Source organism: Centropristis striata, chromosome 1 (assembly GCF_030273125.1).
Source record: "Centropristis striata isolate RG_2023a ecotype Rhode Island chromosome 1, C.striata_1.0, whole genome shotgun sequence".
In the NCBI taxonomy this organism is placed as follows: Eukaryota; Metazoa; Chordata; class Actinopteri; order Perciformes; family Serranidae; genus Centropristis; species Centropristis striata.
The window spans coordinates 28,150,821-28,171,497 of NC_081517.1; the positions used below are offsets into that span (position 1 = coordinate 28,150,821).

The 20,677-nt window shown below is 40.0% G+C and overlaps 1 protein-coding gene across 1 annotated transcript in view; it reads left to right on the forward strand.

Annotated features, from left to right (window-relative positions):
• helz (helicase with zinc finger) overlaps nt 1-19,747 on the forward strand; it is a 59,865-nt gene extending 40,118 nt beyond the window's left edge. Inside the window, exons 24-33 of the mRNA XM_059337246.1 lie at nt 819-1,110; nt 7,066-7,111; nt 8,048-8,235; nt 8,591-8,792; nt 8,931-9,012; nt 9,115-9,632; nt 10,492-10,750; nt 10,887-11,604; nt 14,814-15,105; nt 15,248-19,747. Of these exons, the coding sequence (XP_059193229.1) occupies nt 819-1,110; nt 7,066-7,111; nt 8,048-8,235; nt 8,591-8,792; nt 8,931-9,012; nt 9,115-9,632; nt 10,492-10,750; nt 10,887-11,604; nt 14,814-15,105; nt 15,248-15,687 (3,037 nt within the window). The 3' untranslated portion in view covers nt 15,688-19,747. The remainder of the gene's footprint in view (nt 1-818; nt 1,111-7,065; nt 7,112-8,047; nt 8,236-8,590; nt 8,793-8,930; nt 9,013-9,114; nt 9,633-10,491; nt 10,751-10,886; nt 11,605-14,813; nt 15,106-15,247) is intronic.
• Nucleotides 19,748-20,677: the final 930 nt, after the last annotated feature.

Consider the following 20,677-nt stretch of genomic DNA (forward strand, 5'->3'; position numbering starts at 1 on the left):
TACTACCAAATTTCACCAACAACCTTTGTAATGTGTACTTGTTTTGCAAAATACTAGATATCCTTTTATCAAGTGTTTTTTAAAAGCCCGATACAATTGAAGTTTTGAGCAGTTTGTTTACTTTGGACACTTTCTTGCATTTGTTGAGCTTTGGGAAGTCAGAGTTTCATATGGAATTGGCTGCCACCCCATATCTCAATTTGAATCTCTATCACTCATCCACTTTTAGACCCTGAGAAAAGTAATGTGTTTGGGGTTTTTTTACGTGAAAGCAGGTAAACATTCTGAATGAACCTGAAAATTAGCATAATATGTCCGCTATAGGATGCAGGGATTAGCTTGGGTGAATATGGTTGTGACTCAAGGTAAAAGGCTTAATCATGTCATCTGTTACTGTGTTCTGGATCAGTTTTGCAGGCTGAACTGGTTATGTGTTATGCTGCATTTACTATTTTTCCTTTTAACATGAGTCCATTGTTTAAATTTTCACAAATCTAGTTTTGTGTAAGAATGATTTGATAGTTCATATGATTTTTCAAAGCTGACAGCTCATTTGTAGACAGTGTACTAAGAGATTATTGTGCTCTTTGTTCTTTTCAATATTGGGTTCCTGCTACTCTAGTTTAGCCTCCTCCTTTGTTTTTAACAGACTTGATTTTTTAAAATATTTGGCCCCAAAGGAGTAATTTGTTCCACTGCCAGCGTGAAAAACCAACAACAAGATGATCGATGAAACTCCCAGTCCAAACAATGAGATAAAGGAAAAATTATATGAAACTTATCTCCATCTGCCCTTTCCTCTTCTTGCCCCTTTCCAGAAAATTCTGGGAGCACTTTATCTCCATATGCCATGAAAACACGAGTCTACACGGCATCACCTTTGAGCAGATAAAGTCTCAGCTGGAGGCCCTGGAGCTCAAGAAGACCTACGTCCTCAACCCTTTGGCCCCAGAGTTCATCCCACGTGCCCTCAGGCCAATGCAAGGGCACCACCCTTCTTCGCAGGCCCTTCATCCTCACCATCATCCACATCCTCAGCATGCACAGCCCGCCTCCAGCAAGCAAGGTCCACAGCAGCAGCAGCAACAGCAGCAACAGTCACCCCCCAAGGTGAGGTGTTTGGAAGATGAGGGAGGGCACAGTGGAAGGAATAAATGTTTCCAGCCACCTCCTTTTTTGGGGGGCATTTTCAATTTGATTACAAATCCTGACACCAGACTATGGAAAGTATAGACAAATAAGCCAATAAGATAAAAGATAGATATAAATAGACTTTGGTTAGCAATGATATTACAAAATATGCTTCCATTTTTTTTCTTCTGGAAAATATGAAAAAGAAGTTTGATTGTAAAGAAGTATGTGACAAAATGCCCCAACTTCTCACTTGAGAATTATTGTATGGTTTCAATCTCTAGTTTCTAGGGCTGTGGGTTATGGCCAAACTATTCTATCCCAAATTTAAGTCAATTCATATCATATAAATAAGGATATATATCACAATATAGCATGCTACCAAATCTTAAAAAAGGGTCCACAAACCAATCCACTTATTTTATGCAGTCAATTGTTAACACTGAAAATAACAGTTTTTGCTCATGTCGGGAGGGAATAAGAAGAGAAATGTAAGAAATAAAAAAACAGAGTAGGAAGACAAAACATTTGGAAAGCAAAACAGTTGGGAGCTGAGGATGTTGTGAAAAAATCAAATGTTGTAGGGTTTTCTATGTTAATGTGATGTGTTAGGTAACCACTTATTGGTTTGTAGAAATAGTAAACAAATTATCCTGAATAAATTGAGTGCTTCTTGCTTTTCGAAAGGAAAAAAAAAGATCAAAGCTTTGCACATGCTGGCACAAAGCACACATCTATTAAAATGGCTATTTTGTCATCACAGGAAATTACTTTATGGCTGTTCATTTTGCCCCCAGAAAAACAACATAAAATTAGCATCGCAGGTTTGGGGGAACGATGCGTTGTTTGATTGTTTAGCTCGTGTTGAAATGTCTTAGTGTGTCTGTCTGTCCTCCCTGCCTGCCACGAGGTAAAGGTTAACGAAATCACCGCAGCTGCCAACCTGCTGCCATCACCCGCTGGGCCTAATGAGCCGTAGCTCCGCGGCATCAGCCTGCTTTAGAGAGAGAGAGAGAGAGAGACACACACACACACACACACACACACACACACACACACACGCCATCTTTCCCACCACAGTCGTACTATGTTTCTCACAACCATGCAGCGCACACAGACACGGTGCTATCATTATGAAGTATGTAATCTATTATTTCCTTCAGTATATAGAGCATGTTGAAGTTTAAAGTGCAGACCATTCGTTTGTGTCATTTAATAATGGAATTATTAGTTTTACTTTTAAACTTGTCTCACATTTGTTTCCTACCTGTATTGTAGGATTGAATATGGTTTTGCTGAGTATTACAAAGTTATTGTACTGTTCAACAGCACAACTATGAGCACCAAAGAAATGGTCAATAAATCTATTGTAGAGACAGCTGATCATTGTGATTCAGTGTAATAAACAATCAAAGCATTGCCCAGGGACAGAGAAGTCTGGATACATTGTGTAGTTGCAATTACTTGTAAAACAAATTAATTTAATCAGAAAGCATGCACCATATTCATGGTTGGCCACCCATCTGATCAGAAATATGCTTTAGTTTTTCAGACACAGATGGTGTTTTGGTGCAAGTATGCGAGACTGTGACACTTGTGGTAAAATATGTCCCATATTAAAAAGCTCTTTGTAGTTTCAGCTTTAGCACAATTAGCGTGACTTTAATTGACGAAATAGGACTTATAAGTACACTTTTTTAAACAATTGTATTACTTTTGTTTCTTAGTGCATCTTTATTTGTAAATCAAAAAGGCTTCTTCGGGTGATATCCACTGCATATTCTTGAGTGGTCCTCTCTTTCATTTCCATCTTTGTTGTATCTATATTTTTCTTCCGACCAACCTGAAATCGCTTGCAATTTATTCCCCAGCACAGAGCATGTCACCACTTCACTGAGAGATTGAGTGTGCCATTGAGGCCCACCTGTTACTGCTGCACTTTGGTACTCAAAGGACCAAATTTAACCATTTTTCATTTTCTTTTTTTTTTTTTTTTTTTTACTTAACTGGAAAGATGAATATGGGTAAATAATGTAACATCACAAGCAACTAAGACCCCAGCATGACAGCCGGTATGCAGCAACTAGTGTTTTTAAGATCCAGTAAGCAGTGAATTCTCAGCAGACCCCCGGCTGTTTGAGAAAATTGATCAGATGAGACAAACATTGAGCAACATCCTGTTTTATCTTTGCGACTATTCATCTCATACATTTTAGAGGAAATGCTGCAGCAAGGCATCTATGACTAGATCAAATAACCACAGCGCAAGACTATGGGCACCATTTTCAGTCTGGTGTGTCTTACATTGCTCAGTTAATGTTGCATCCGAAAATAGCAGCCAGGCAGAGCTGCCTCTGAGACATTATCTCAGACCTCAGCCAGTTTTAAGAAACAGATTCTTCTCACATTAAGTACTAAATGCTACACAATTACATCTTTAGTTTTTTTTTTTTTACAATATAATTGCAATCTACAGCGGCTGATATAACATCCCTTGCACCACTTTTGTATTTGGATGCTATGGCAGGTGTCATATTAAATAAAAACTTTTTACATATAGAACAAATACATTTTATATTGTTTGTGACATTGTAGTTTGGCTGCTCCTCAGCTCAAGCTGGACATGCTGCCTCACATGTATAACCATCTTTTAATGACCAAAAAACATTGGCTATGCTGTGTGTGAGCAGTACAGGAGGCCCTGATGGATTTGGCTTATCTTATAGTTGGTACCTGGGCTCCTTCTCACAAAGTAGCTTCAACATTCCAACTGTCTTTAAGAAATAGGCAGGTATTTGGAATAATAATAATATATTTCTGGAATAACCGCTTTCTCAGCCGTTTCTCCAAATGTTTAATTTGCAGACTTTGTCTCATTTTTCTCAGATAAATAGCCTTTGCCTTCAAGCATATTCTGTCTGGATTTGTAAGGGGTTTGCACAATACCAGACATTACAGAATTGCCGCAACAAGTTAGTCCTGTTCAGCTTATTTTTAGGTGCTGTCATCATTTTTCAGTAAATAGTATACTACTATGTGGTGGTATTGTACTGCATTGTATTGTAATGTCAAATTATCAAGTTCACTGTTTTGGTTTAGTTATATAACTTGTGTACCTTACCTTTTTATAAATGAATATTATCAGCATAGCAACAGAGTGGATGATATGGAATGGAGGATTTTTTATTATTTTCCAAGGAAGCATATTCACTGTCGAGGACTATTTGTTAGCACCACAATCAGCTGGGAGACAACTGCGTGCTACAAAACCATCCACTGAAAAGCTTAAAGTAGATTGTTGTGTATGCTTGCTTGTAATGATTAATATTACATGACATATCCACCTAAACTCAGGTATGGGGAGATGTCTTGTGTGTATCTGTTTTTGTGCATTTATGTATAGGGTTTTGAATGTTCACGCACCCACACATGAGTAATTGTGTGGGTCTGTGTCAACATTGATCAGGATTCGGTTCAGACTTTCTGTGTACACATATATTGGATGGAGCTGTACTGTGAATCCCTCTGGAGAAAGAGAGAGATTAGTGAGGGAGTTTGGTTGTTGACATCCAGTTGTAGAAAGAATAGATCTTTCTTTGCAGACATGTTGGCTTGTTGAAGCATTAAAAACAAAAATGCAGTCTCAAAATTGATCAAGCACTAACTACATTGACCATGCGTGTTATGAATGAATATGTCTCCCATTCCAGTTGTATGGATCCATTTTATTTTTGATAGATTTTAGACAGCGGAGTTCTCTGGAATAAAGGCATGCTTTGAGCTGTATCAGGCTTCGATGTCTCTTCCATGTGTTTATTATTGTTAATATATACATATGCGGTTTACAAGTGAAGTAGTCACTGTGAGAATCATCTGCAGTTATTAGTCAGCATTACTTTTACATGACATTACATGTCATTTAGCTGACACTTTTGTCCAAAGCAACTTACAATAAGTGCATTCAACCTGAGGGTACTAGACTTAGAATCAAGTAAGTACATAACTTTAAGAGCCAACTATAATCGCTACAGGAGTGCTATATGTTAAAGAAGAGAAAAGAAGAGCATTTTTTGAAAAAAAAAAATATATGTTAGGTGACCATGACTTAACCGAGGTATTGTTGGAAGAGGTAGGTCTTGTAAGATGTACAGGCTGTCTGAGGTCCTGATGTTGGTGGGGAGCTCTTTCAACCATTGGGTGCCAGGGCAGAGAAAAGTCTGGAAGTGGTTTTGAGGCAAGTTGACCGACGCATGGTGGGGGTTGCCAGCTGTTTGGCTGATGCAGAGCGGAGAGGATGGGCAGGGGTGTAGGGTTTGACAAGGTCCTGGATGTAAGTAGGACCTGAACCGTTAGCAGCGGAATACGCCAGAGCTAGAGTGTTGAAGCGTATCCGCGCAGCCACCGGTAGCCAGTGAAGGGAGCGGAGGAGGGGTGTTGTGTGTGAAAATTTGGGAAGATTGAAGACCATTCGAGCAGCTGCATTCTGGGTGAGTTGCAGAGGTCGGATGGCTTTGGCAGTCAGACCTGCCATGAGGGAGTTTCAATAGTCCAGGCGTGAGATGACCAGTGCCTGAACAAGGACCTGAGCTGCCTTCTGAGTGAGAAACAGGCGGATTCTCCTGATGTTATGCAGCAAGAATCTGCAGGATCTGGTGGTGATGTTTGGAGAGGACAGTTGGTTGTCAAGAGTCACGCCAAGGTTTTTGGCGGTTTCTGTGGAGACAACCGCTGTGTTCTGGACAGTGATGTGGAGGTCACTGGTGGGAGAGCCCTTCCCTGAGAGGTAAAGTAGCTCAGTCTTTCCCAGTTTAAGTTTGAGGTGGTGCGAGGACATCCACTGGGAGATGTCGGCCAGACATGCAGAGATACATGCTGCTGCCTGTGTTTTAGACGTGTCGTCGGCATAGCTATGCGAGTGGATGAGGGAGCCAAGGGAGTTGGTGTATACCGAGAAAAGGAGCAGACCAAGGACAGAGCCTTGGGGGACCCCGGTGGTGAGTGGACAGGGTTTTGATACAGAACCCCTCCAAGTTACACGAAAGGTGCGGTCCTTGAGATAGGATTTGAGCAGAGAGAGGGCAGAGCCAGATACTCCAAGGTGGTGAAGGGTGGAGATGAGGATCTGGTGGTCCACAGTGTCGAAGTCTCTTCTTCTCTTCTTTAGGTTAATATGGACTTGTGAGTAGCTAAGCTTTGGACATGAATACCCAGGAGGCCACGATTAAATGTTACTATTGGAGATTAATCTGAGACTGTGTTACTTGGTGCTTACACTACACAGCAGAAGATAGTCAATTTTTGACAAGGAATATTCACTGATTTTAGAAGAGTTAGCATTGCACCCTGTCTAATGGATAAACAATGGGTTTAAAAGCACATTTGACCAGTCAGATTCTTGGCTAAATCTACTTAACAGCTACACAACAATTTCTCAAACGTAAATAAATTTAGCATATAAACAGGAATCCTTAATGGCAGAAAATGTTGCATGTTGTAGAAGATTTTGCAATTGTCATATATTTAGACCGGTCATTACAAATGCTGAAAAAATAGCCACCTGTGACTCTACTGAAATAATTGATTTATTCTAAGTTTTGATGAAAAACTGATTTTCTGCAAACCCCACGCTTTACTGTAGCCTGTTCTGTAAGAGCATAGGATGTCTGCATCACACATTAATATGAATTAATTAATCGGTGCTTTTTGCTAGCCAGCCTTATTCCCGTGCCATCACTGGTGAGGTGTTGCTCCTACAGCTGTTGTGACAGATGTGGGACAGTCATGAACATATTTAAAATGCTGTATGCCCAGTCCCTGTTTACAGAACTGCATTTGCCACCATAATCTAAGATAATAAGATTTTTTTTCCTTCTCTATGTGATCTCTATGAACTCTTTGTCTTTACAATTTTCTAATGATTCTTTTGTTTTACAGGGGAAACATGCAAACCATGCAGAGCATCTTCCACCTGAAGGATATGGTGAGTGTATCCTACTGCCCATGATTATTTTTATATCTGAATTACAGACTTCTTCCTCTTGCTTTCAGTTTTTTTAATATGCAAGTTATCCTGCACTCTGGACCCTATGGAGAAGTAGACTTCTCTTACAAATTCAAAATCAATTTAATGAGAGGTTAATATTTTATAGCTCATTGAGGGTTGCTGAGAATGTTCACTTGCCTGGATATAGATGAAGGAAAAGGATAGAGATTGAATGCAAGCCAAATTTGAGAATATAAAAATGTATAATCCATCATTGATAAATGGTGCATTAAAAAGGCATAGTCTTGTAGAAGTAATTTCAAATAGCTGAACCTGATTGAACATATACAGAAATTAATTCCATCCACATAGCATTTCTGTCCTCATCACCATATGTTTTCTATATAATAGTCAGGCCTGACAGCAGAGCAGCAGTGGAAAAGTTTCCATTGTTTCGTTTTACTCCATCTGCCTACACACAAACAAGCACACATCTCAACAGCTTGATATGAGCCATGCTAATGCAGCAGCCCAGATGGATGCATGAAGGCCTGAGGCTATTGAAACCATCAGTGTGATGCAGCCTTGAACAGCACAGCAAGGAGCTGATAATACCATGTTTACTACAGGAAGACAATCCGCTTGTTTCAGCCACTGCAAATTATCAGCCAGCTACATTAGCCTAAACTAAAAAAAGATCAAATGAAATCTGTGCAAATCACTTCGTCCTACCCAACACACCAAGATGAATACAGGTTGGCCATCAGATATTCATATCTTGCCCTTATCTCTGATAGAATAATCCATATCCAAGCTATGAATAGTAAGATATGCCCCGGGCTTGTGTGTCGCCTACTATTAATGTGTCATCACATTGAGGTTCAGAACCATTTGTATTTACTTATATTACCATGCCATCTTCTCTCACTGCAGTCCAACCCAACCCAGCCGTGCTAATGGGAAACCCTATTCGGGCATTTACACCACCCTTGGGTGGCACACCAGCTGGAATGGGCAAGTCACCAAGTCCTGTTCAAAGGATAGATCCTCATACAGGCGCCAGTATCCTCTACGTCCCAGCCATGTATGGTGGAAACATGGTCATGTCCATGCCCCTGCCGGTAAGTATCTTGCCTCTTTACAAATTGGTTAGGCATGAATTATTACATGTGTGTCTATTAATGTGAGCCAAAATACAACAAAGTTTCTAATACAAAGAAATCCATCAAATCAAAAAAAATCATTAAAGAATAATATGGAAAATTGCACCTCTGACTATTGTCCTTTGTTATTTTATGTAGCTCACTTGAGTGTAAAATGTCCTGTTTCATTTAAAAAAGAAATACAAATTGAGTCCAATAAAATTACCAAAACATAGGAATATAGTTTCATTTGTTATGCATGTGCTGTCCATAAACCATTGTCTGTCATGGTGTCTTGATTAATAATCGGTCAATTATGTTTTTATTTCCTTAGTTGCCTTGGCCAGGTTATCAGAATCGCTTTGCTGTGGACCCTCGCATCATGAGCCACCCAGCCATGGCGTACAACTTCAATCTGTTGCAGGCCCAAAATCGAGGCTCGCCCATCCCTTACAGTGGGGTGGCTCACCCCTCCCCTCTGGGAATGGGCCAGCCCAGCCCTGACAAGGAGCTACAGGCAGACCCCATCAGAAATGGTGTGTCTTGATTTTCATTACTACATAAAGCAAATAGAAAAATAAATTGCTGTAATTTGATGACATCAAATGAAAAAAAAGCAATTTCATAAAACAGACAAGCATATGGTAATAATTTTGTTTTTATTTTCTTATTAGGTAAATTAGAAGGATGTCCAAAGGCAGAACAGAGCCGTCTACAGACACCAGAGAGGAAAACTGCAGACATGAAGGAAAAACAGGCAAGTTGTGTTATTTATTTATTTTTAACCATAAGCAACTTGTCAATTTTGTGCAGACCCACAAGTATTTGCTCATGGTGTTTGGGCATGTGTTATTTTTTGATCCAGGGAGATTTAGACACAGGCCAAAGTCGAAGCCTGGACTCACAAACAGATGGGCTGGTTGGATTTCCCAATGCGCTGCTCCATCGAAAAGATCCCTCAGCTGCCCAAAGACCCCTCAACTACCACCTGGCACCACCCAACCCAGCTTTTCCTCCACATCCTGCCAGTGGAAGAGCCTTCCCTCCACAGTATCCGGTCTCCAGGCTTCCTTATCGGGTGAGCCAGCCTCAGCACCCAGGGATGGCCCCACAAAGTCAGCAGCAACAGCAACTCAGCCCTGCCTACACTGGTGGAAGCCACAACGCTTCCTTCTTCAGTGGCCCCATACCCCCTCACAGGGCTGTCCAGTCTCCCACTTTGGATGGGCCCGAGCCTGGAGGGGTGGAGGAGATGGGTGGTTCTATTAGAACTCCAATGGGTCACCCAGGGGGTCACCACCCAGGCCTGTCACAGCATAACAGGGTCAACAGCTTTGGGGAGGATGGACAGGATGGAAGCCTGGGTGATAGTTTGGGTGAGTGAAGCATCGTATTTTTTTCCCAAATCCTAAAAGCCAGAATGTGAAATGGTGATTTATTATTGCAGAATTTCTTAAAATGAACTTCAATTAAATTAGCTTATAAATTGAATTTCAGCAGATGCAGAAGATCTCATGTTGGTTGTTACAGCGGCTTCTCCTAGACTTGCTCTTTGCTATTTAGACTAGACTTGCACAAAGTAATATAGTGTAGTGTATAGTGTAGTGTAGTTTTAACATTTTTAAAAAAAGGTTAAATATTTTTAAATTTAGTTTGAAAAGCATTAATTTCCTGAAAATCAAACTGAATATGCAAGATCCTTATTTTTCTTGGAGGCTTATCAGTAGCTTCCTACACCCACTCATACTAAGAATTCTTTATTACACTGCTCAAATACTTCTTCAGTCTTCAGTGAAATAATTTATCTATGCAGAAGATTAGTAGATTGGCTGCCGCATTTGATTAACCTAAAAGGCGATAATAAATGTCAAAGCAAATTAAATCAACATGCCTTTTTTTCATTTTCTTCATATTGTTTTTGATTATCTCAGAATTGTAATGTAATGATATTAATTTGAAATAAATGCTGGTTAGCTGAAAGCTAAATTGAGTTAACATAATAATTATTTGCTTATGATGGCACAGAAGGACATGCTTTTCCAGCATATATAGAAGATGAATGCAGTCATATTTAAATATTTATTACCTTTCCTGTATATAAATATTTGCTACATAATAACTCATTGTGAATTGGTTTAAAGAGATCCTAAGTTTACACTGTACAGTACCTTAGACCACCAAGTCATGAGGACGTCACCAGTGACTCTAAAACTAAACTTGTGGTTCCCCTTTCAGACCTCCAGGGTCCCTTGGCTCTAGAGGCCCTGAGCCAGCAGCAGCAGCAGGCAGCCAGACTGGGCCAGTGGGGGGAGGCGGCAGGTCCTTTTCTTCAGGGCAGCGTCGCCTTCCCTCTGCCCCAACAGCTCGCCCACCTTGCTCAGCCCGGCATGGCTCGCTTCCCCCATCAGCTGCTCCGGGCAGCTAGTTGGGGCCTTAGTGCCAATATGGAGGATGAGGCTGTTAGTTCTGCCTCCACTGGGCCGCCTTTCACCAGGTTAGACTTTTTTGTATTTGTCATGTTTAATGGCCTGGTAACTTCAGTTTTACTATTAAATATTAAAAAATACTAACTGCTACTTAAAAACATGATCCAGAGTTTAGATGTAAAGAAATACGTTGTAAATTCCCAGGTACCCGGGCCTCTTGAGAGAGATGCCCCCACAGGAACAGCCTGAACCGAGGGATGCAGCTGAGATGCAGCCCCCACCCCAGTCCCGTCTCCTCCAGTACCGCCAGTCCCAGTCCCGTGCCTCAGGTGACCCTTCATCCTCTTTAGCCGCCACCTCCAATCATGCTGGCCCTTTCCCATCAGTACCCTACTCCCATGACGGGGGGCGAGATCTCCTTAACGACAACCTTCTCAACAACCCAGCTCTGCAGCAGCAACAGCACCCTGGGAACCCCATGTATAATACTGGTAGCTACCCACATCAGCCACCAGCACACTCTGCCAGCCCCCCTCCCTCCCAGGTCAAATACCTTCTGCAAGAGGCCCAGTGGCCCCATGGCGGAGCTGCATCAGTGAGCCCATCACAACAGAACCACCTGTTGGGGAACCAGGGCCATGGCCTTCCTTACGGACTTCCCATCATGGCTCACCCTAGCAGGCAGGAGCAAGTCCATCTGATGCAACTTCACCATCAGCACCAGCAGCAGCAGCAGCAGCAACAACAACAGCAACAGCAGCAACAACAACAACAACAACAACAACAACAGCAGCAGCAGCAGCAGCAGCAGCAACATCAACAACAACAACAACACCAACAAAGTCAAGGTCCAGACCAGGAGTCCTACCACCCTCTGTCCCCCAGAACATCAGCAGCCACAGCCCATCACAATGTAGATGAGGTCAGTTTATTTCTTTATTTGGATTATCACTGAGATCATCATTATCTACAGTCTCTCCATATTAAAATAAAATGTCTAAATTAGAGGAGATAATGGAACACAGGCTTCAGTGCAGGTTAAAACTACTACTAAAATGCTGTAGTAATTAAGTTTATATTACCACCTGTATGCCTGTAGGTCCCATTACATCCTGAATCAGGATATTGTGTTTCATATAGTAATGACTAAAGTGCAAGCTCTGTGCCTGCCGTGATATGGCCAGCAGTTCAACAGTTATACTCACAACAGTCAGAATTGACAGAAATAGTTAGTGTGAATTAGGGCTGCAACTAACGACTATTTTAATAGTCGACTAGTCACCGACTATTGAAACGATTAGTCGACTAATCGGATAATTATTCATTTTTTCTTAAATTTAGCATGAAGTTGCTTTAAATATGTGGCAAATGATAATAAACACAAGAAAGATGGGTACTTAAATGAAAAATGCATCTTTTATTCAACAATTCAGCTGCTGATTCATACAAAAAATAAATAAACCTCTGTCCATTTTTTCTGGACAGGAAAGTTTTATAAAACTGTATTTCTGCTCCATCAAGTGGGTGGAACTGGTTCTGGGTTCTGGATGTAGCCTGGGTTGAACTGGGCTCACCTGTTGGAACCTCGTATCACAGACCAGCACCAGTACTGACTCAGTGAGGCGCCTGTTGCTGCTGCACATCTGCTTCTTCTGCAGAAAGGCTCCATGGTGGCTCTCTGTTTCAGACTGCATGCATTTAATTTAAAATACGTTCGTCAGACATAACGTTAAAGCTCTCTTTTAAAGCGAAAAAATGCGCTTATAAACAAAACGTATCGGCTGAATGTTACTTGAATCTTACCGAGGTGAGTTAGACTCTGTTTGGTTCAACTGCCCGACGTGCTTTCTATTTAAATGCTCGTGCATCGTCGAGGTGCTGCCGTGATACGCAAGGTCTGCTTTGCAAACCTTGCAAGTCATTTTTTATTGGCCGTATCCAGGCTAAAATGCTCCCAAACTTAAAAAAGTTTTGGTACGTGTAGCTGTGTTGGACGCCACCACTTCTGTGTATGTTACCACTCGCGCTCGGCAGAGATTGTAATGAAGTGAGATGCCTCACTCTGTTGGAAAAACACGTCTGGCGACAATAGTCGACAATGGAATTCATTGTCGACTATTTCTATTATTGATTTTTGACGACAACGTTGACGAATCGTTGCAGCCCTAGTGTGAATGATGACTGTTTTATGTCACAGCACTGTATGTTCATATGCAAATATCTGCTTCAAAATGCATCAGGGCAAGAACTTGTTTTTCACTCTATTGAAAAAAGGGCATGTGGTTTAATTCACTTCCACACTGGTAGAAGCAGAGATTCCAAAATTCCTGGTAAAATCTAAATGATCAGTGCTGACAGATAATATGCTAATGCTGTGGATAATATTTGTCATATTTGATAGAGATGCAGAATGATTATTAAGATGTGTAGCACAGGTGCTGCATACAAGAGCATGATGGATTACAGATGTGTGCTTTTGTATGCTTACTATAAGATAAAGTTTATTTATTTAAATCTCATCTCTGTCTTGGTGATCTAATAAATGAGCAAGACTAAAGGCAGTAGTTCTATTGATGCTGTGGTGCTTTGATCTTTACAAAACAATAGCCGTGTTACCAATGACATATTTTCATGTGCATTTTGAAGTAAGCACTCAAAAAGCTGAAAGGAAATGGTAGGCCTGGGACGATAACAAATTTTGCTGGACGATATATTGTCCCACAAATTATTGCCGATAAACGATATTATTGTCAACATGATGATATATCATAATAATGCACACCCTTTCAAATACAATACACTTTTCTTTCTCAGTGTTTTTTACCATTGTAATTGTAATTTTAAGAACGTTTAAATATCCTAAATAAATAAAACAAACGTTTTTTTTTTTTAAAAGGGCAGCATTTATTTTGCGATGTAGCAAACTCCACTTTCTGTGATCGCACAGTGTTTATATTTACTTTGTCGACCAGTGTTGACTGTCGGGACGAAGGCTCTGCATCTCCAGGTGCAGTTTTTTTCCCCAGCTGGGAAAACTGGGTCGGGTGGTTCTGCTTTAGATGGGCATGCAAGTTTGTTGTGGTGGCTTTTTTTGTTGCCACCACTTTTGAACAAATTCGGCATACAGGCTCGTCCGTGTGTTGATGGGCTCACCTTTTTCATTTGGTTTGAAACCGACATATTCCCACACCGGGGCTGTGGCATTTGGTTTTGCAATCATCTTTTTTCTTGGCGTTGCTCCGCACGAGGCTCACCTGCTGCACTCTGTGTGTAGCCAATGCTAGCGGCCCAGCCTTCCCCACAGAGACAAAGAGACTGGATGACTGACAGGAGGGTTCACTCCGCTCATTCTGCTATGGAACAAAAGCGCCCAGGTGCTGAGATCGAGCACAGAGTGAACCCTCTTGTCATCCAGCCTGCTTGGAGGCAACAGACGAGGAAAACAAACATGCATGCGCATGGCGATATATCGAGGCCGGCAAAATTATTGAGTTCATTTAATTTATCGTGCGATTAATTGATTTATTGATTATCGGCCCAGGCCTAGGAAATGGCAATATTTGATAAAACTTTGGGATATGGAAATACCTTCTCCATATCAGTTCTGACGTAGCAAACAGTTGATTCACATGACAGCTGTTTTTGCTGTCTGCATCTTCCAGGATAATGTATGAATTTGAATTTGTCTTGTTTCCGATTAGCAACCTCTTCTTCTTCTGTGTGTACTGGTGAAGTACAGCCATGCATAGCACATAGCTCCAACTTCTGACAAAACTATGCTGTAGCCTAGTTTATTTGCTCAAAACCAGCTGATAGAAAAATGACTGATCACATTTTCTTTGCAACATTCAAAAGTCAAATAAAAAGTTCTGCACAGGAATGTTGCAGAATGGAAACAGTTATTCTACAAATACCTACACAGGAGAGTTTTTCTCATTCTTTCAGTGATGGAGGGAAAAATGAAAAAGTTCTGTGAAAGAAGATGCAGTTATGGTTGTTGCATACAGACCACAGCTGCTTCAGGCTGCAAGTTACTTTTATTTTTAAGGTGATACCGCCCACCATCCTGTCTGCCTGAGCACACCGTTCTCACCTTATTTTGTTCCTTTTCCATCTTTACTCCCTTTGCAGTATGAACCCAGAGGTCCAGGCCGGCCCCTCTATCAGCGGCGCATCTCCTCGAGCTACCCAGATGAATCGTCTCCAGCCAACGCCCACAATGCCCTGTCCCAGCAGTCCCAGCCTTGTCCTTCAGACCCCCAGGACCACCCTCATCCGCACATACAGCATCATCCGCACCCACATGCCTCCTACGGTTACCCCTCACATGACCTCTGGCCCAGTAACGGTGGGGGTCCCGTTCCGTTTCAGAACATTCCATGTAACGGAGCGGGCACACTCGCTCAGCACCGGGACCTTCTGGGTAAGCATCACCAAATATGCTTTTTTTTTGGCGCTATTGTTTGTGTTTTTTGTCAGTTTTAACAACTATTTGACATGTTCCATCCAAGTCTAATTATAACCTCTCCTATGTTCTGACTGTGTCTTCTCTCTGGGTCCGGCAGCTTCCAAGGCCCTTCGTCAGACGGAGGAGCAGGTGAAGGCCGAGGCCACAGCAGCACAGCAGACGCACCCCCACTCCCTCAACTCCCTTCAGCACCTTGGACAGTTTCCACCTCTCATGCCCAATAACAAGCAGCAGCAACAGCAGCCGCAGCAACAGCAGCAGCAGCCGCCACCACCACCGCAGCAGCAGCAGCAGCCGCAGCAGCAGCAGCCGCCACCACCACCGCCCCCACAGCCTCCCACAGAGGCCAACCAGGGGGCTCCAAATTTGAGCAAACCACCAACCATGTCCTATGCCAGTGCCCTCCGTGCTCCACCAAAACCCCGAGCTGTTCGCCCTGAACAGGTCAAAAAGAACAGCGACCCTCTCTCCCTCCTACAAGAGCTGAGTATAGGAAGTTCAAATGGTAGCAATGGGTACTATTCCTACTTTAAATGAGTGTCACCCCCTCCCACATAATGAGTAATCGATGAAATATAAAACTAAACAAAAAAGGCAAAAATGTTTTTAAAAACACAAAAAAATATATAGTGCAAAGTGCATTTACAAATTGTTTCTATCAGTAGGTTTGTTTTCTGCATTTTGTTTCATTTTAACTTTTTGTTTGTAACGGTCATCTTTTCTCCTGTTTCACATATCTGTGAAGAAAATAAGTATATATAATGAATGCATTACTGGTATATATACATACTCATTATGTATATATGAATATATACTTATATTATCTACACTTGTATATGTACGTAATGCTAAAAAAAAAAAAGTTATAAAAAAATAAAACGACAAAAAAAAAAAAAGTTTGGTTGACCACTTAGCTACCTGCATATTTTTCCTTATTGAAGTCGCTTTTGTTGGTTACTAAATAAGTATGTTGAAGTTTTTATCATTTTGTATTCTTCAGTTTTTGAGTGGACGTTACGTCTTGATTTTCATACTACTGTAGTTGTGGTAACGGACAAAAGCTAAGTGGTCAACTGACACAGAAACTACATGGAACAGTGTATAGAAGTAGATAAATTTTCCTCTAATCTGTAAATATAAAGAAAATAAAAGACTGAATTGTATGCCACAGACATGTCCTTAAATTCCTGTATCATGCTAGCATTTGCATTATGAATTATTTTCCGTTTGTTGGCTTCTGATCCTTAATTCTTAGACATCCTGGGAATAGCTGGGAATTAACTTCACTGATTTAGTAGTAAATGTGATTATTTACTGAAAAATAACAACACAAATATTGATTGCGCATTTTACTTTTCACCAACGTCTCAGCAACAATGGAAACAGTGTGAAAATGTCAAAAAAAATAGTAACAACCATGTCATTCCTCTGTTTGTTTTAAGGATCAGAGAACACCAGACATCGCTTTCTATGATAAAATTTATCCCAAACTGCTTCGCTTGTGGCCGATGCTCAGTCATTTTATTATATTTCTTTTGTTTGTGTCAACATAAATCATCACCATGGAATTTCAATTACTGCTGGGGATATGAAATGTGTTTTTTTTCCTTTTTTTTTTTTTCTTTTGAAAAGGTTGCAGTACTCTGAGGGTTTGTGAAAGTGAAGAGAGAGTGGTGAGGTCAGAGTGGTGTGTCATGATAAGTAAGTAGAAACTGAGGGTGTGATCAGCACTGCCAGCCAGGCGTTTTTGAACATTTTTGGTTAAATCTGAAGTATGTAGTAAATACCCTAAAATTGCACACATTAACACATTAATAAATAGGGATGTCACGAATTTGGATTTTAAGGTCACAAACTGATTTAACTTTTGATTAAATGTTTTTAATGCTATACCATTGTAAGATTCTTGAGGGTTGATTCATAACAGATTAACATATTATTGGTTTTATACCCTGACAACTGTCCTCAACATTTTAAAGTTAAAAATCTAGGCTGCATGGTATCAAGTGTGATAAAACTGCCATATTTTTCAGGAATGTACTTCACTAAGGCCATGTGGCCAACTTTTAATTTTACTGATCCTGCTTTTAGTTGTCAAGATTTTTTTATGTAGAATTGAAATTGTGGTTCCCCTTTGAATAACACACTAACTCTTTGTGGCGTATAATTTGATTAGAAATGGCCCTGATCTTTGCTGATGCTTTGAACATGCTGTTGGTTTTGCAGCCACAGAGTTCCCCAGTTGCCTTTTCATGCTATAAGCCAGATTGCCCAAAGAGCATTTGCCATTTTCTCTGTAAGACAATCTTTAAAATATCTGACTAATATGATCATTTTAATAAACAATCATAACTCACCCATAGGCTAATATTTTTCACAGTTTCTCCAAAACAAAATTCCATGTCAAAATAATTTACCTATCCCTGTTTTTCAGGGTATTCAAATCCAAGTTCCTCCCATTTCCCCTAACACTTTTGAGCTTCAGATATAACCAGAAAAGTAACTTTATATAAGCTGTTCAAAGATGTCTGACTGTTCATGTGTCTGTTTGTGCATAATAAGAATGAATCATTAATGTTGTATGTTGTTCCTGATCATTCAGTCTATTCTGATTGATATATTAATATTAAAGCAGCAGATTGATCTCATTCATTTGAATTGAATTGAAAAAGCTCTCTGAGCGTTCTTCACTTTGCTTTCTTCTCTCTCAACCTTAAACACGCTACGGACATAACACAGGAACATTCATGTATGAATTCTAGTTATTGAGTTGCTCGTTATTTGTTGACACACAGAGGCCACGCAGCTTTTACACGCACATGACTTTCACTGCTAATATACATACTGAACCCCCGGTGATCTGAAGTCCCCTGCAGGAAAAATATAAAAAGATGCTGATACTATATCTGCCAAGGTTTCTCCTTTTATGACTAAAAGCAATCCTGGAAACAGTCATCCATTGCTTGGTCCTGTTGTATGTAATTCATTTTAATTGTTTGAACACCACTGCCCCATTTGCAAATTGATAAAATTGTAATAAGCATCTTGCTCTTTCACATGACAGTAAATCACTGTTAAATCTCTTCAAATGTAACTCTCAGAAAGCTAGTACCCCTCGGCTAATAACTTAGATGTGTTTTTAACAGTCAGCGGAGAGCTTCATGGTTTTATTTGTATGTTTTTAAGTTTTGACATTGTACTTCAAAGGTCCAGATTTTTTGACTTAGCGGAGAACAACACATACTTGTAAATATGCATTTTCTAGGTATTTACAAACAAGAACTTTGGGAGCGCCTCAATTTTGTAGAAGCTGTTCAAAGAAGAGGTATGCCCTTTTTAATTATGCAAATTCACAAAAAATAATAATTCTAGAAATGGACAACAACAACAACCCAGTTGGTAGTTGGGACATCTTGTAACTTTTTAGATTTTTTTCTTTTCTTAAGATGGTGTCTGGCTGATTTGACAAAGAGGAGAATTTCTGTTGCAGCTGTGATAAGACGACTTATTTCACTGTACAATACATATTTTGAAGTATATGTTGCTGGATTTGTCCTGTTCTGTTTTCTCACCGCTATACAACAATCAATATGGATTTTTTAAATTTTTTTTTTTTTTTTTTTTTTAATGTGAAGAATGATTCTTTTCATGCATGTTGAGATGACCTGGCTGGTTTTTATCCCTGTTTTTATCAGTTTGTATTGATTTGTGGATGAAAAAAAAGAGAAAAAAAAGAAGAAAAAAAGCTTTTGTTCAACCTACAAAGTCAATTTTTGGTATATTATTTGATGTGTACAATAACTTGTGACATTATCAACAAAACTATTATAATATTTTACTAACATGTCAATCAATATGTAACGGTCATGTAAGTTCTTTTTTTTCTGCAGTTACTTAGCAGGGCGAAAGCTGAGGTTGCTCCCTGGTGTGTGTCCTATTTACGAAGCTTCTGTTTTTTTTTGGGGGGGGGGGATCATGTTTTCCCCAAAGCAGTCGTTGGCTAATCTCTGAAGTTGTGCAATACTAATATTTCACCGCTTCTTCACTTTTATTTATTTTTGAAGCAGAAGAGATTGAGCCAAAGACATTTTAAAGGGATTTTATTTACAGATGTTCGTCATTGCTTATTTGTTTTTAAGGCTTCATTGTTGTCCTTCCTGTGTTTCTAAAATGAGGATCTTTGCTATGAAACTAAGGGTCTTAACTCTTGTAATGAAGTTGGATTTGAGATGTTTTCATCACCCCATATTGCACCATTTATCATATGAATTATTTTCTTTTTAGAAAATTCTGTGTTGCCTTTTAAAGAAAACAAAGCAAAACCAACTTGTGTGTGTGTGGCACATGGAAAGGGAGCAACCTTTTGCCCAGCCAGTAGAGAGCACTGTGTTCAGCCTTCTATAAACGCCACATCTCTTCCTGTTATCTGTTTGCTCTCCTCTGTTCTTCCCTCGCTGCAGTGAATCAATGGCACACCTGTTCTCCCAGCCTCCTAGTCCCATTGGTTCCTCCCTCGTGGGTACAAAATAATGAATAGATCTGTTTTACTCTTCTTCATTTCAATTGGTGGTGGTTATAATAAAGGATTTAGACTGTGTTTCAAAGGTTTATTTTCTTTTTTATTTGTTTCTCTATTAAAGTGTTTTTATTGAAACTGCCTGGGTTCTGTCTTTTTTTCCCCCCAGCATCTTCACATTACACAGCAGTACTATAGGGAAGCCTTTGTACCTATATGTGATATAGGAATTTTTAGGGGTTTGCTTTAGTTTGAAGAGGTATGATTCCAGAAGACTTGTCAGCATTTGTAGTGCAGAAGATACGGCTTTGTAGCCTCAGAAAAAATACCTTAAGGGAAAGTTCACCCTAACATAAAAAATACATATGGTTTTCTAACCTGTATTTCTCAATCTAGATTGTTTTGTTGTGAGTTATCAAGTGTTGAATGTTTTGATCAGAGAAATGTGCCTTCTTTTGATATAATTGAAGTAGTTAATCAGTGGAACAGCAATGTCTATTGTCTCTTGTTGTAAGCAGTTTCATGTAGAGACTATTCTTTCTTATAATTACATTCTATCCAAGAGAAGGCAGACATTTCGATGGCTGATATTCCCAACAGCAGCTCACACCAAAACAATCTAGATTGATAAATACCACTACAGTAAAAAGGAAATATGTGTTCTTTTTGGGTTGAACTGTCCCTTTAATTTAATCAAATGCAGCACACAGTCATGGAAAAAAATATTAGACCACCCTTTTTCTTCAATTTCTTGCTCATTTTAATGCCTGGTACAACTAAAGATACACTTGTAGTGATATCTGGCCATTTTCCATGTTTGTTTTTTTTATGATAACCAAAATCATTTTCAAGAAAGCCATGGAAAATGGAAAGAAGGAGAAAACAAGCATGATCTAATAATTTTTCCATGGCTGTAAAGCTAGTTATAGATCATCTTGATTCAACCCAAAAAGGTTTGAACCATCCTTGACACCACAGTGTCAGCAGCTTCTCCTTTGTCATGGCCTGTCA